This window comes from Capra hircus (assembly GCF_001704415.2).
Source record: "Capra hircus breed San Clemente chromosome X unlocalized genomic scaffold, ASM170441v1, whole genome shotgun sequence".
Taxonomy (NCBI): Eukaryota; Metazoa; Chordata; class Mammalia; order Artiodactyla; family Bovidae; genus Capra; species Capra hircus.
In genome coordinates, this window is record NW_017189517.1 from 8449949 (window position 1) to 8466096 (window position 16148).

General features: G+C 41.5%; 1 protein-coding gene across 2 annotated transcripts in view; it reads left to right on the forward strand.

Moving 5' to 3' along the window:
• FGF13 (fibroblast growth factor 13) overlaps positions 1-15494 on the forward strand; it is a 467971-nt gene extending 452477 nt beyond the window's left edge. For both annotated transcript variants that reach the window (XM_018044288.1, XM_013976300.2), the window contains exons 4-5: positions 12609-12807; positions 14098-15494. In XM_018044288.1, coding sequence (XP_017899777.1) covers positions 12609-12807; positions 14098-14234 — 336 coding nt within the window. In that variant the 3' untranslated portion in view covers positions 14235-15494. The remainder of the gene's footprint in view (positions 1-12608; positions 12808-14097) is intronic.
• Positions 15495-16148: the final 654 nt, after the last annotated feature.

Genomic DNA, 16148 nt, shown 5'->3' on the forward strand with positions numbered 1-16148 from the left:
GGGAGTGGGGGTGGAGTCAGGATGGGGAACGGCATGCATTTCTCTAAGGCCTCAGGATTATAGAACTGGAGAAAAGAACTCACCGCCTTAACTTTCTCTCTTCTCACTTCTTGTTGTTTTTCTCTGTCTCTTTGTCTGCCCCACTCCCGCTTCTCTCTTTATGTCTGTCTGTCTCTTGAGAACATACACACAGACACAGGACTCCGATCAGGCTGATTTCTATTTTGCTCTACCAGTTACCCACCTCTGCACCTAAAGAGGCAGAAGGCTAGTGTCAGTAAAAGTTCTCTGGGGTCATCCCCTAAAACCTCTGAGTATAGAGAGGTCCCTGAAAAGAAAAGAAAAGCAGTACCCAAATGTACTGAAATTCAGACATGAATATTTCGCCATAGAAGAATCAAGTTTTCATGGCATAAACTAAGAGAATGTTCCATGGACACATTACTTGAGATCCATGGGATGTTGCCTGGCAGGACTGACTGGCTCTGAGTTAAAGCTATTCCTTTCCTCTGCAGCCCAGGGCCAGTTAGCACTGCTGGGTCCTTGGTGTTTTTCAGCTCTGGAAACATCTTAGCGATCAAGTTGCCTGAAAATAAGGGTCTCTCGCACGTCAACATGGCTTCCCAGGTAGCTCAGTGGTAAGGAATCCATCTGTCAATGCAAGAGATGTGGGTTCAATCCCTGGTGCGGGAAGATCCCCTGGAGAAGGAAATGGCTCCAGTATTCTTGCCTGAAGAATTCCATGGACAGAGGAGCCTGGTGGGCTACAGTTGCAGAGAGACATGACTGAGTGACTAAGCACACACATACACACACACATGTCAACACTGGCTACCTTAAACAGATTCCAGCTTCCTCTAGAAGGAGTTGCCTCCCTGCTCTGGATTCACTCTCTAAATGAAAGTGTGAAAGCCAGATTTCAGTGCATTAATATCTCTGGTTTCATTTCTTCAACTGTAAAAAAAAAAAATCTACCAAATCCATTGTAATCATTACCTTTCTTATTGTCATCATTATAAAACTGTCCCTTATCTGTCACTCGAATGTCATTAACTATTGAAGCATTTGTAGAAAACTGTTAAAGTAGGTGCTGCTTAAACATAAGGAGCTATTAGAGTTTTCAGGATTGTTGTTATTAGTAACCTACATGATGAAAGTAGAACTAGCAAAACAGTGGTTTAGAACAAAAGAAGTGGAATAATCATGTTGCACTTTTGTGACATAGTAATTAAAATGAGATGTGTAAATGTCACTTGGCCCATTAATACTGAATTATTTCACAAATCTCTTTACTGTCATGCAGGTTCACTGATACACATTACAGTAATTCAAATTTTAGAATCTTAAGATATTTTAAGCCCCAAATGAAAGATGCATGCATTGTCACCCTTGCAAAGGAATCACTAATGAAAGGAGTTCTCACCCATATAGTTCATGTGTAACCGGAAGCTCTGTGAGCTGGAAAGGCACTTCTCTACTCCCAGATCAGTTTGAAGTTGGGGTGGTCGTGGGCAGGAGACTGCATTCACCTGTCTATGACACGAACAGGAAAGTAAGGCAAGGCCAAGGACCCCATAGTCTGTGAGCACCCTGATGTGTGCTGGCTGCTTTCCATGCTCTCTGCAGTCCTCCTTGGGAAGCACGTGTTGCTATTCTCCTCTTAGAGATTCAGGATCAGAACCCAGGTCAGCTGCCCGAAGTCAGAAATCTGGAAAGTTGATGTGGCAGGTTCAAAGAGAGCTCTGTGATGTTCAGAGAGCCAGGACACACGAATAGGAGTAAAGACTGACCCTTCAGCCAACATTGGAACTGTCCATTTAGAGGAGAACTGACATCACAGCGCTTGTCTACACAGTGACTGTTGGGGTGAAAGGGTGCACTTGCAGTGGAGTTCAGAAGGGAGTGGCTTGGTAAGGGCTTCTTTCCTGTGGTTTTTCTCCCTTGTGAGGTGGGAGAACTCCTCTCTCAGGCCACAGGGAGGTCATTCCATTCTGAAGCTCATACAGAGACCTGCTGTTGAGATTAAATTAGATCATTATATAGGCAAAGGGACTTCCCACAGTGCTCCGTGCACCGTAGGCTCTCAGTAAGGAGTAGTTGAGAATGGATTCTTCCATCTAGGTCTTCAGTTAGTGAATAATCATACCACTCAGACTCGTGGTAAGTGACTGTCACAGGCATCCTTTCATTATCTCCTTTCAAGGGGCAAATGTTAGTGGAAATGCGTTCTCGACGTGGAAACGGGACTCTGTACACTTTCCTATCCCCAGAAGTCGTTTGCAGGAGTTATACGATGTGGTTGTCCCATAGCCCTCTACGACATCTTTCTCATCCTTGGTTTATAGATGAGGCCTTTGCACCTTGCCCTGTGACTCCAGGTTTTCTGATTTGCAGTGGAAAGCACACATTAGTGACTTCCTTCTGAGCAGAGGCATTGCTTTGCTACCTGTGCAAGAGAAAAGATAAGAAGTCTTCTTTGAAAGTCTTTGAAGAAGTAGACTCCTGGCTATTGTAAATGACTCTGTTCTGCAGAGACAGACCCTATCAAATCTAACTCAACCACTATCCAACACAAATCAGAATTACCACCTTCACAGTGGCCTGCGGCACTAGAACAGGCGCCTGATGCACCCACCTGGGTACAATTTTAGTTTTAATAGGCCACCTACCTTGCCAGAGTTTTTTCAGTTGATCTATGCAGAAAGAACCTTTCTTCTTTGCATGACAGTTTGTTGGATGTCTAGGGAAAGTTTTCACAGTTCCCAGGCTTTGAACATTTGGGCAGGAGCTTGGAAGAGCTATCTAAAATACAACCTATAATTTTATTCTCTTGGTGACTACAAATACTTCCAAAGTCATTCTCTTGCTGATGGGTTTAGATCCTGCTCTGAAGATGCCCCAGTGGCTCAAACGGTAAAGAATCTGCCTGCAATGCTGGAGACCTGGGTTCGATCCCTGGGTCAGAAGATCCCCAGGAGAAGGGAACGGCAAGCCACTCCAGTATTCCTGCCTGGAGAATCCCATGGACTGGTGGGCTACAGTCCATAGGGGTCACAAAGAGTCAGACATGACTGAGTGACTAGCACTTTCAGTTTTCTTTCTGAAGTTCTTCTACAGAAGAATCCTGCCACAAATTAGAAAGCATCACAGTAATGGAAGCTAATAGTCACAGATTAATTCCAGTAACCAGCCAAAAGACAAGAAAGTTTATTTTTAGAGATCTTATCTGATATTTGATTCCCCTTTCAAAGCACATAAGGTCAGCCCTGCTTATAAGAAAAACCAACACTGTGAGTTAATACACATCATAGAGAAAAAAAGTTGGAGAAAGTTACTTACTTTAGAGAAGTGTTCTTCACTTGAAAAAAATGCTTTTCCATGCACAGATTTTTGTTCAGCAGTAAGATTTAATCTAGTAAGATTTTTAAAGAAAGTATGATGGCCACAGTCTCTGTAATATCTTATGTAAAATGAAATCTCTCTTCTGCTACCTAATTGGATTCCTAGCCAATCTGTATTCTTCTGCAAGGCTTGGACCAGATTGACACTGTCTTGGACCAATCACTCAGCCCTGGAGATGTGTGGCCTATCCCACTTCTTCATCACAAATCTCAGCAAGTTACTTCCATTTCAGAATGTATCTGCTGACCAGGTTTGGAGCTGAATGAGGCCTTAGGGTCTTTTTTTTCTCTCTCTCTTTTTTTAAAAGAATCATTATTTTTAATGACAACAAAAATCACCCTTCTTAGGCTCTGTAAGCGATGCAGTGTTTTTGCTTTGATTCCTGCTTTATTCTAGCTTATTTCTGTGTATTTTATAAAACAAATTGTAAAAGTCAATATTTCATGAGACTGCTCTACAGAAATAGATGAAAATCTAGAGCAAGCCAATACAAAGGACTCAATGAACTGCAGGGTGGTCATATCTGCATCCTAATTCTGTTTATACAAGCCATTGCTTGACAGTCTTGTTAAAATTTCCTTTTTTTTTTTTCCTTTAATTTTGTTTGTTAAGAGTTGAAGAAAGGCAATACTGGGGTGACCTATTTTGTGGACTCAACATAGGGTCAATGAAAATGTCTATTAGATACCATGGAATACAAAAATGCTACTGAGAAGTTTCACTATAACCACATGAGGAAAAATAGTCCCATGTACATATTCTTAATTATGATTTGTTTCATTGCAAACAGTTGCCAGTTAGCACGTGTACTTTGAAGTCATTTTGTGACGTGGTATTTCACGAAGCCCATTTTTCAGTACTTCATCTCTTTAGTGCTGTGGCTTGAAGCACTGCAGCCTTTTCAGCCGACTGCAGACCAAAATGACAAATGGAAGGAAGCAAAGCAGTTTTCGGGGAGCCAAGCTTGGAGGAGAACGCTAAACACCGAGCGTCATTCACGTGCAGTCCTTATTTTGGGCAGAATTGATCTCCTTCCATGGCAATAAAACAAATATAGGCAGATCCTTTCTTTAGAAATTGATTCCAGAGTGCAGAAGAACCTTGAAAAGAAGAGAATGTATTTATTTTGCCTTGGTTTTCTGGGCATGTATTATCAGAAGTAATCACACATTTCATGTTTATGGGGCTTTACAATTCTCAGAGCTTCTTTCACATACATCATCTCATTGCCTCCTCGTCCAACCATCCAGTAAGGTCAGCAGGACTGGTCCCCACCCCACCTCCTCACCTTTTTACAGAAATCAAGTGAACAGAATTTAGTTGCAGCGTTTAGCTGTTTGCAGAGCCAAAGACCAAGAGTATGAGTTTAATGCCTATATCTTGGTTACCAGAAAATCTCTTTATTCTTGGAGCTTCAGCTTCAGTTTTGTCTTTATTAGTTCCCCTTCTCTTCCTCCCTATGTCTCCCTCCCTCTGTCCTTCCCTTTCTGTCCTCCCTCTCCAGTTTTTTAAATTGAATTTATCTGTAGGCTGCTTTCCTCCTTTTATCACCTACTCCTTTTGCCCTGGCAGGCAAGTTCTGACTTGTCAGTCTCTCCTCTCAGACAGCCCTCTATTCATATCCCACCACGTTTAACCCTTTTTTGGACCTGTATAAGCTATCTCCCACGTCCTCTTCCTATGAAATTCCATTCTTTTCTTTGTTTATTTCACTAGATATATATTGATCATCGACTCTAAGCCAGCCCCCATGCTCAGAGCTGCCCTCAAGTATCCCACAGTCCAGGGGATATTTGAGTGAACAAATCAAACTCTGTTTATCATGAATTAATAATTTTGTTTAGCTACAGTGCACTGGCTAAGTATTGATTCCCTCTTCCCCAACCTCTCCCTTCCCGTGCTTTGATCTTAGTAATAATGAAGTTCATTCACATCAAATATACCCTGGAAGAGAACATCAAAGTCCTGAATATAATAATTAATCCTGGATTTTGAAATCACTGATAGAAGGGAAGCTTATATAGAGAATATAGATAGTTATGGGGTCACCCCCTATGGGTATGATTTATATTTTAGATTCTATTTTATTTTTTTAACAGAGTTGAAAATCTAATGTTAATCTGCATATTATTTTCATTAGGCTGGGGAATAATTGACACACACAAGTCACACCTGTTTGTATAATCTGCTAACTTTAAATCTAGAAAATTAATTGTCATCAGAACATGACTGAGAATCAGAAAAGTGACCCTTGCTCTTGGCTGCTGCTGCTGCTGCTAAGTCCCTTCAGTCGTGTCCGACTCTGTGTGACCCCATAGATGGCAGCCCACCAAGCTCCCCAGTCCCTGGGATTCTCCAGGCAAGAACACTGGAGAGGGTTGCCATTTCCTTCTCCAATCCATGAAAGTGAAAAGTGAAAGTGAAGTCGCTCAGTCGTGTCCAACCCTCAGCGACCCCATGGACTGCAGCCTACCAGGCTCCTCCGTCCATGGGATTTTCCAGGCAAGAGTACTGGAGTGGGGTGCCATTGCCTTCTCTGCTTGCTCTTGGCAGTAATTGTTAAATTAATTGGATCGTCAGGCTACTGAAAATGTGGCCAGAAGAGAGGAGGAAAAGAGAAGGAAGTGAGAGAAGTAAAGGGCAAGATAGGTTAGTTACGTTTCTAGAACTTGCTGAAAAGAAGAAATCATGTTTTATTGAGTTCATTTTTTAAAGTTTCTTTAAATGCCCACTCATCGACCTATAAACTGTTTTTCTGTGTTCTATGATGCCAAAATGTGACATGTGAATAGAACAAAATTTATGGAGACACATTCATCTCTACCAGGATTTGTGCAGTTCACATGGAGTCTATATATGCAAAAACTTTTATTCACTGTTGACGCTTTGTTCAACAGCTTAGGACCTTCGTGTTGCCATTTTATGTATGAACAACCTAAGGAGACTCTGCTGGTCTCTTGAGATCCAAGAAAATCAGCACCGCCCTTTTAAAAAAGATTTCTTTTGAGAGAAATGTGTTCAAAGCATTCACAATATTCCTGGCAATCCTCAAAGCCTAGTGAGGTACAAACTCATGTAGAACACTTGCCACCCTGTCGGTTGGTAGCATAGCTGCAAGTACAAAAGCTGGGGGCAAGAGTATGAAAACGCTGCTATTACGGTGTGTGTTTGCCAAATGACTTTTTTTTTTTTTAATGTGGACCATTTTTAAAGTCTTTATTGAATTTGTTAGAATAATGCTTCTGTTTCATGTTTTGGTTTTTTGGCTTGTGGGATCTTAGCTCCCCGACCAGGGATCGAACACGTACCTGTCTGATTGGAAAGTGAAGCCTTAACCACTGAGAGAAGCCCACCCCCCACCCCCCACCCCCACAGTGACTTCTTTTCATCAAGAAGGCACTTAGCCGTGGTGTGTGCACTGTGGTATTGTGGACGTGTTTAGCACGTGGAGATGATGTACATGATATACAGATGGTTTTGAGCTCTTGCCATTTGGGTTATGGCTCTACTGGAGAAGGGCATGGCAACCCACTCCAGTATTCTTGCCTGGAGAATTCCACGGACAGTGGAGCCTGGCGGGCTACAGTCCATGGGATTGCTAAGAGTCAGATGCGACCGACTGACTAAACACTTTCACTTCCTTGAGGATACAGCTTCACATCCCCTCTCAGAGTGATGAGGCCCTTAGTAGGCTCCCTTCCGGGAAGCTACCATCACAGCCCATGCTTCTTCTGACCTCGCTCCAGCTCTAAGAGGCCAGAGAGCTATGTTATCCCCTCCATCCTGTGCCCTTGGTGCCAGAGGCAACTCAAGGCACCAGGGTAAATTGCTATCCCAGGTCCAGAGCCTTTCTTCTGGGACAATGTTGCTTTCTAGCACACCATTGGATGTGGGGGGCTCTTTGCGTATATCCTGCATTATTGATTGCATGAATCCACTTGATTGTGGAAGTCTAATATGCCCCACTGAGGGCAGCTGACCATCACCGTCTGTAGCTCTAAGTATTCTCTAATATGCTCTATTGACCCGATGTTGAGGGTTTCAGATATTTTCATCTTATCAGTGGTAAACCTTCAAAGAACTATTTTGCCCTTAATAGTGAATAAATTGGTTAAAAAAAATTGTACTGTTAGATTTTGCTCCTGGATCTGTTCACTCTGCAAATGAACATTTTTCATTCTTTACTCAAAATATAATTACAGTCATTAACTGGTATGGATTCTGTGAATAAAAAAGGTAGGCAATCACTGAGGAAAAATCTAACCTTGAACTTTAAGGGGAATAGAGAGGATAATTACAGAAAAGAGAGTTGAGAGAGATTGAATTTTGTTTTTCAGAGTTATTCCTCTGAACCTTACTAACATTATTCCTCTGAAATAAGTATAGATATGCAAGAGAGGTAAACAACTTTTAAGAGAAATCAATGCATGAAAGGTTAGAAGACATAAAGCACCTTTTCTTTTGTACTCATGCCAAGTGATTTCTTCGTGACTGTGCAGGGAATGCTTGATGTCTTTTTAATTCATTTATTATGATAGCCAGTATTTATCTAATGCCTATTCAATACAGAGTACAATGAGTGCTGCCTCTATTTTGTGCCTACTAAGTGTCAAAGCCACTCTGGTACCTTTTTTCCCAGAGCACTAATAATCATCTCCAGATCAATCAAAGATTGATTGCTTGCCAGAGGTCTACTTGTTATTCTGTGAATAAGGCTTCTCTGGTTAGGGTTCAATCTGATTTCTGTTATTTCTGTGAACCACTGCTGAGACACAGAGATGTAGCTATACCCCTTTTCCCTTTGGTAGCCCTTCCTGTGTTGGGTGGGATGTTCACATCTTTTTTACATTTGATAAAAATCAAGCCTCTTCTGCCTACTCATTTCAGCACTGGATAAAATGACAGTGTCACACACCGAGAACAGAACACTGCTTTGGTTGCTTCAACATTCTTTTTTTGGCCTCATTTTCCTCCCTCTCTACTGAGTTCTTGAGTCCAAATTTAGTGGTGATGACTAAGAAATTGCCAGGATGTAACAGAGCATTCACTTCATTGAGTCCTTCCTTGCCATTTTCCAATAGTTGTAACAATTGCCAACTTTTTTTTTTTTCCTCCGCATGTTGGAGGTGCCAGTATCTGTGTAGTATCTGTTATTCCGAACAGATTCGAAGTCACACAAACAGGATTTGTCCCTGAAATGACAGCCTCCATCTACATACAGCTGATTTCATTCTGTGGTATTCAGGAAATTCCCTGCAGACTTCTTACTGGGTTGATACCTCTGAATTCCGGTGTTTCCAGTACGTCAGTCTGAACCTCTGCAATGCAAATCCTGTAAACCAGCAGTCCCCAACCTTTTTGGCAACAGGGACTGGTTTCGTGGAAGACAGTTTTTTCCAAGGACAGGGGTGGGGAGGGGGCAGGGCATGGTTTCGGGATGATTCTCCTAAGAAGCGCACAACCTCGGTCCTTTGCGTGTGCAGGTCTCAGTAGTCTTTCCCCCCTATGACAATCTAATGCCGCTGCTGATTTGACAGGAGGCGGAGCTCAGGCAGTAATGTGAGTGATGGGGAGTGGCTGTAAATACAGATGAAGCTTCGCTCCCTCGCCTCCTTCTCTGCAGCCCAATTCCTAACAGACCACAGAGTGGTACTGGTCTATGGCCCATGTGTTGGGGACCCCTGCTGTAAACAATAACTGAATGGTCTGCTGTGTGCTAGGCAATATGATCAGTCACTGATGGCAGACAGGCAGATTCAGAAATAAAAGACAAGTTACTTGTCTTCCAGAGCCAAGCATGCACATGTTTGAGTCACGGGGCCATGCCAGAGATGGAGATAAGAGTTCCTGGGAGCACAGATACAAGTGTCATCGGTTCTGATTTCAGTCAGTTCAGTTCAGTTGCTCAGTCATGTCTGACTCTTTGTGACCCCAAGAATCGTAGCACGCCAGGCCTCCCTGTCCATCACCAACTCCCAGAGTTCACTCAGACTCACGTCCATCCAGTCGGTGATGCCATCCAGCCATCTTATCCTCTATTGTCCCCTTCTCCTCCTGCCCCCAATCCCTTCCAGCATCAGAGTCTTTTCCAATGAGTCAGCTCTTCGCACTGGAGGTTCAGCTTTAGCATCAGTCCTTCCAATGAACACCAAGAACTGATTTCCTTTAGGGTGGACTGGTTGGATCTCCTTGCAGTCCAAGGGACTCTCAAGAGTCTTCTCCAACACCACAGTTCAAAAGCATCAATTCATCAGCATTCAGCTTTCTTCACAGTCCAACTCTCACATCCATATATGACCACTGGAAAAACCATAGCCTTGACTAGATGGACCTTTGTTGGCAAAGTAACATCTCTGGCTTTTGAATGTGCTGTCTAGGGTGGTCATAACTTTCCTTCCAAGGAGTAAGCATCTTTTAATTTCATGGCTTCAGTTACCATCTGCAGTGATTTTGGAGAACAAAAAATAAAGTCTGACACTGTTTCCACTGTTTCCCCATCTATTTCCCATGAAATGATGGGACCAGATGCCTTGATCTTTGTTTTCTGAATGTTGAGCTTTAAGCCAACTTTTTCACTCTCCTCTTTCACTTTCATCAAGAGGCTTTTTAGTTCCTCTTCACTTTCTGCCATAAGGGTGGTGTCATCTGCATATCTGAGGTTATTGATATTTCTCCCGGCAATCTTGATTCCAGCTTGTGCTTCCTCCAGCCCAGCGTTTCTCATGATGTGCTCTGCATAGAAGTTAAATAAGCAGGGTGACAATATACAGCCTTGACGTACTCCTTTTCCTATTTGGAAGCAGTCTGTTGTTCCATGTCCAGTTCTAACTGTTGCTTCCTGACCTGCATATAGGTTTCTCAAGAGGCAGGTCAGGTGGTCTGATATTCCCATCTCTTTCAGAATCTTCCACAGTTTATTGTGATCCACACAGTCAAAGGCTTTGGCATAGTCAATAAAGCAGAAATAGATGGTTTTCTGGAACTCTCTTGCTTTTTCAGTAATTCAGCGGATATTGGCAGTTTGATCTCTGGTTCCTCTACCTTTTCTAAAACCAGCTTGAACATCTGGAAGGTCACAGTTCACGTATTGCTAAAGCCTGACTTGGAGAATTTTGAGCATTACTTTACTAGCGTGTGAGATGAGTGCAATTGTGTGGTCATTTGAGCATTCTTTGGCATTGCCTTTCTTTGAGATTGGAATGAAAACTGACCTCTTCCAGTCCTGTGGCCACTGCTGAGTTTTCCAAATTTGCTGGAATATTGAGTGCAGCACTTTCACAGCATCATCTTTCAGGATTTCAAATAGCTCAACTGGAATTCCATCACCTCCACTAGCTTTGTTTAGGAGACGTCATATATGATTTCAGGAGCAGTCATATTTGAGCTCAGTCTTGAGGAATGAGAGGAAAGCCAGTTGGTAGAGAGATCCAGGAAATGATGTGAATGGGGTTTATAAAGGCACAAAGGCACAGACTGAAGGCACAGTAACGACTACATTGTGGAGAATTTTAAATGCCACATGAAGTTGTCATTTTACTCTAGGAAGGCTAAAACAACATTCTATGCAATCGTGCTCATCCCCAGAGAACACGTGGAGACTATTTTAGTCATATTTCTTTGTAGGCATACCTTGGCTTTCCCTATGTTGAGAATTCTACAAAGAGGAGTGTTCACAGCCCATAAATAGAACACTTTGGTTCCTACCCTGTGATAGTTGCCTTCAAAGTACATTGCTTCTTGAGTAGGTTGAATTTGTGTGAGTCTTCTGAGTCTCTATTGAGTATGCCCCTAGGCTGAAATTATCCCAAAAGATGACTCTGTTCCAGGCGCTCTGGAAGCCAGATGGAAGAACCAGTGAAATTACTGAGTGAAACAGATTTTGTGGATTTCCAGAAAAAAAGAAAAGTGTTCAATTATTTAACATTAAGAAAAAAAGCCGCCTCATTTGAGGAATCTGTCTCTCTATGCTGAAGTGATTCTCTGATACTGTTGCTCGGATAGTATACTTTGCTTGGAATGCTACCTGACATGAAAGTGAAGGAAGGTAGGACCATGGAGGCATTGTTCAGAAAGGACAGGTGTCTGGAAAGATTGCAACATTTTATTGCAAGGTGGGTTTTATTTTTCAAGTTTTATCAAAACTTATTCCTGATAAGATCCCAGCAAAAATAGCAAGAATCAAAGGGCATCCTTGGTGTCACTGTCATAGGAAACTCACTTAGCATTTTCCTCATTATCTTGGACTCCAAGTGGACCCACTGCTACCCTGCAGATTGTTTAGAGATTAAAATACGCTGTTCATTTCATTCTGTCTACAAATGGATATTTTACATAGCTATTTATTGTATAATGCACATATTGCAAAGCTTAAAAAAAGGTTTTCTGGTTTTGTTTGTTTTCAGAAACAGTCTGTTGGGTCAGGAACCCTTCATTTGTATGGGGAAGTCCAAAGAAAACATGATCACGTAAATGGCAGAAAATCAGATTGTCAGGTTCAAAATCCCCTGGGCTGCTCTCTCATGTCTGCTTGTAGAATTACTGTAAATTCCTTGCTTCTATATTGATTTGTGTGAAATGTTACTGTAAGGCTAGGATGGGGTGATGAGGGACTTTTTTTTCTGTTTTTAAGTCAAGGTCCAATGATCTGAAAAAAAAAATCAGTTTAGTTTATCTAAAAGTGAAAGTTAGTCTTTCTTAGTAGCATCTCTTTAAAAATCTAGGCATTCAGTATTGTAACACTGTAACACAGATTTCATCCTGGGGCAATTGAAAGTTATAGCATATAGTAACTGGACAATCTATGAAAATTAAGTACAAGGATGAGATGTTTATTTCTCATATTTAATCTTGAAAGGAACAAAGCTCCATGTGACAGTGTTATGCTTCTCTCTTCAATCTTTGGCTCCTCTGTTTATCCAATACATTACACTTACATGACTGGTGCTCATTTTTCCATTACCTTATTACAAAGAGAGCTAATAATTGATCAGTAGCCCTTGCACTTAGGGCTTTTTATAAAGCATCACGTGAAATGTTATATATAGTCTCGGTTTCCAATGATATAGTTTCTGCTGTTAAAATAGAATGCCAGTCATAACAAGCTTTAACAAAGTATGTCCTAAACTTCTGAAGGGCAATACCATATGGTTCTCCATGAAATTCATAGCTGTAAATATTGAGCTTTTGTTTATTTACATTTCTTGTAGGAACATTTCACACCTGAGTGCAAATTCAAAGAATCGGTGTTTGAAAATTATTACGTGACATATTCATCGATGATATACCGTCAGCAGCAGTCAGGCCGAGGGTGGTATCTGGGTCTGAACAAAGAAGGAGAGATCATGAAAGGAAACCACGTGAAGAAGAACAAGCCTGCAGCTCACTTTCTGCCCAAACCACTGAAAGGTAAACCTGAGAGTATAGCAGCTATGGATGGAGTGAGTATCGGTATGGAAACCAAGCCTTTATTTTGAAAGTGGAACATAATCCTTCCATCCTGAGGCATTTATACAAAAATCTGGTAAAATTTTACGCTTAAAAAGAACATTAAAGCGTTGATGGGAACATCTAATCTCCTGATTGGAGTTGACCAAAAAGTTTATTTTGGCCAAATCCTAATGAACTTTTGGCCAACCCTATGTGTATATATGGTATATCTACATGTGGTAACACCTTACTTATGTGGAAATAGCTTAATTGCTAACTCAGGACAGCCAAGAACCTCAAGGTATGCCAAAATAGTTAGAAACACAGATGCTCAAATGTGTGCACACTTAACACTTATTGGAAACCTCCTTGGGCCCAACAGTATTGTCCCAACAGTTTTCATTCACAGTTTTGTTTTTCGGTCATTATTAGCAGCTTGGTGGCAAATGAGAGGGCTTCCATGGTGGCTCAGTTGATAAAGAATCTGCCTCCAAGGCAGGGGATGCGGGTTTGATCCCTGGATTGGGAAGATTCCCCTGGAAGAGTGCATGGCCACCCACTCCAGTATCCTTGCCTGGAGAATTCCTGGTGGGCTGCAGTCCATGGGGTCATAAAGAGTTGGACACAAATTAGAAACTCACACACACACACACACGCACACACACACACACAAAGCAAGTGAGAAAGTGTGAGGGATAGGAATGGGCTACAGGAGGTAGGGATGACACAAGGAGTGAGACACAGTGGAAAGGGAGTAGAAAATCCAGACAAAGCATAACAAGCCCTTCAAGAGGTTACTGGCCCAAAGTTAGAAGAGCAGTTTACCAGAGGGGCAGTCTGCCCAGTCAAGTCAGCACAGCACCCTTTGACAGCGCATTTTCTGGACCGAGATTACTTGAATCCACCTGCAATGCGGGAGACCTGGGTTCAATCCCTGTGTTGGAAAGGTCCCCTTGAGAAGGGAAAGGCTACCTGCCCCAGTATTCTGGCCTAGATAATTCCAGGGGTTGCAAAGGGCCGGACATGACTGAATGAGTTTCACTTTCACTTTTCATATAAAACCATCAGTGATGGAAATAAGGCATTAGAATTCTCTACACACCTCTGTACCAAGACTGGCTTTGGCTTCATCTGGTCCAGTTCACTCTCTGCTGAGTCTCTGAAAGCAGCATTTCTCAGGTTTGGCCTCCAGCAGAGAAGCCCAGGGGGTAGAAGGAAAGCTGAGGGCCAATGCGATGGCCTCTGATGCCGTGTCTCTGTGCTTTGTAGTGGCCATGTACAAGGAGCCGTCTCTGCATGACCTCACGGAGTTCTCCCGATCTGGAAGTGGGACCCCGACCAAGAGCAGAAGTGTCTCCGGCGTGCTGAACGGAGGCAAGTCTATGAGCCACAACGAATCAACGTAGCCAGTGAGGGCAAAACAAGGGCTCTGTAACAGAACCTTACCTCCAGGTGCTGTTGAATTCTAGCAGTCCTTCACCCGAAAGTTGAGATTTGTCAATGACGTTTACCAAACAAACAAGGCAGAGTTCACTATTCTAATCTGCCATCAAACCGTCTCATCCATCCAAAAGCCCCATAATTTAGATCGAGCTTGTGCAAAAAAACAGTGCCGAGCCTGATCAGTGAACTAAATCTGGGAGAAGGACTGCTCAATTTTCTCATGATCTCACCTCTGCTTAGGGGAAGACAAACCAAAAACATTTCACAGCACTAATGCTGATTAAGAAAAATTTGCTCTCCAACCAAGACAATTGAAAAGACCACCATTGTTCTTCAAAAACAAACAAAAAAGAAAACAGAACAAAATTAACTGCTTCCGTGTTTTGTAGGGGCAAACAAAATTCTGTGAACCGTGTTTTTTTTTTGGCTTAATGTTTTCTATCTATGCTTGATTCATATGTATTCTTTACGTTGCAATTTTATGATTTCTGAAATTCAATGGTTCTATTGACTTTCTGTCACTTAATCCAACTCAACCAAATTCAGGGTTGAAGCTGAATTGGCATCTCAGGCTCAAGGTTCTTGTGATTTTACCATTTTTTCCCCTTTAGATTCGTAGTATTCTGGTCGAGTTCTTGTGCTGTACTTTGTGCGTAGAAATTGTGTTGTGTTGTCAACCCCAGTCAGTAAAGATTACTTAAAAATAAAGATCACCCTCAAGTGTAGTTTTCTCTTAATTCCATTTGTGTTATCATGTTAAACTATTATTGTGGCTTCTTGTGTAAAGACAGTAACTGTGGAACTGTGATGTTGTCTTTTGTGTTGTTAAAATAAGAAATGTCTTATCTGTGTACGTATGAGTCCTCCTGTCATTGTATTTGGCACGTGAATATTGTGTACAAGGAAATGTTAAGACTGGTTACCCCTAAACAACATATACTTATACCTGCTTCTGGAAAAGTGTTTAAGACTTAGCTAGGTTTCCATTTAGATCTTCATATCTGTTGCATGGAAGAAAGTTGGAATCTTGGCATAGAGTTGCATGATATGTAAGATTTTGTGCATTAATAATTGTTAAAATCTGTGTTCCAAAAGTGGACATAGCATGTACAGGCAGTTTTCTGTCCTGTGCACAAAACAGTTTAAAAAAAAGTTGTTTAATATTTGTTGTTGTATACCCAGATACGCACCGAATAAACTCTTTATATTCATTCAAAGAAAAATTCTTTAACTTGTATTTACTGTGTCCATTATGTGCCGTGAATTATGGTAGAAACTGGAGTTACTCATTGAATTATATACATCTGATCACCGCCTTCAAATAATCTACAGTCTAGAGATTTATATTCACATGAATACTCTTAAAAGTATAATTGTTATACTTAAACTGCAGGCTGGAACAGAAGAATTCTCATTCCCATTCAGTGATGAACTGTACAAAAGGAACTATATTCTAGTACCCTGCTGTTCACACTTTCATTTCCCCCTCTCTCATGCTCATTTCTTTCCATAGAGGAAAGGCGTGAGACTAAATATCTCAAGTCCTTTCCATCTCTGAGAACTGAACATAGCTAGTTTCTTTTTTTATTAAAATTTCAAACCATAAATTAAAAATAGAAAGAATTTTACAGTGAATGCTGGTAAACCTACACCTGTGTTCTAATATTCACATACTACTATACTGTACATCTATCCATCCATCACTCCATCTTATTTGTGATATGTTTCAAAATCAACTACAGATATCTATACACTTCCTCCTAATTTGGTATGTATCTCTGTAACTAGAGTTTGGTGTCCATTTGCAGTATTTTTCATCATATACAACTTACAATAAAATGCACATAAAGTATCCTTGTTGAGTTGACAGATGCATA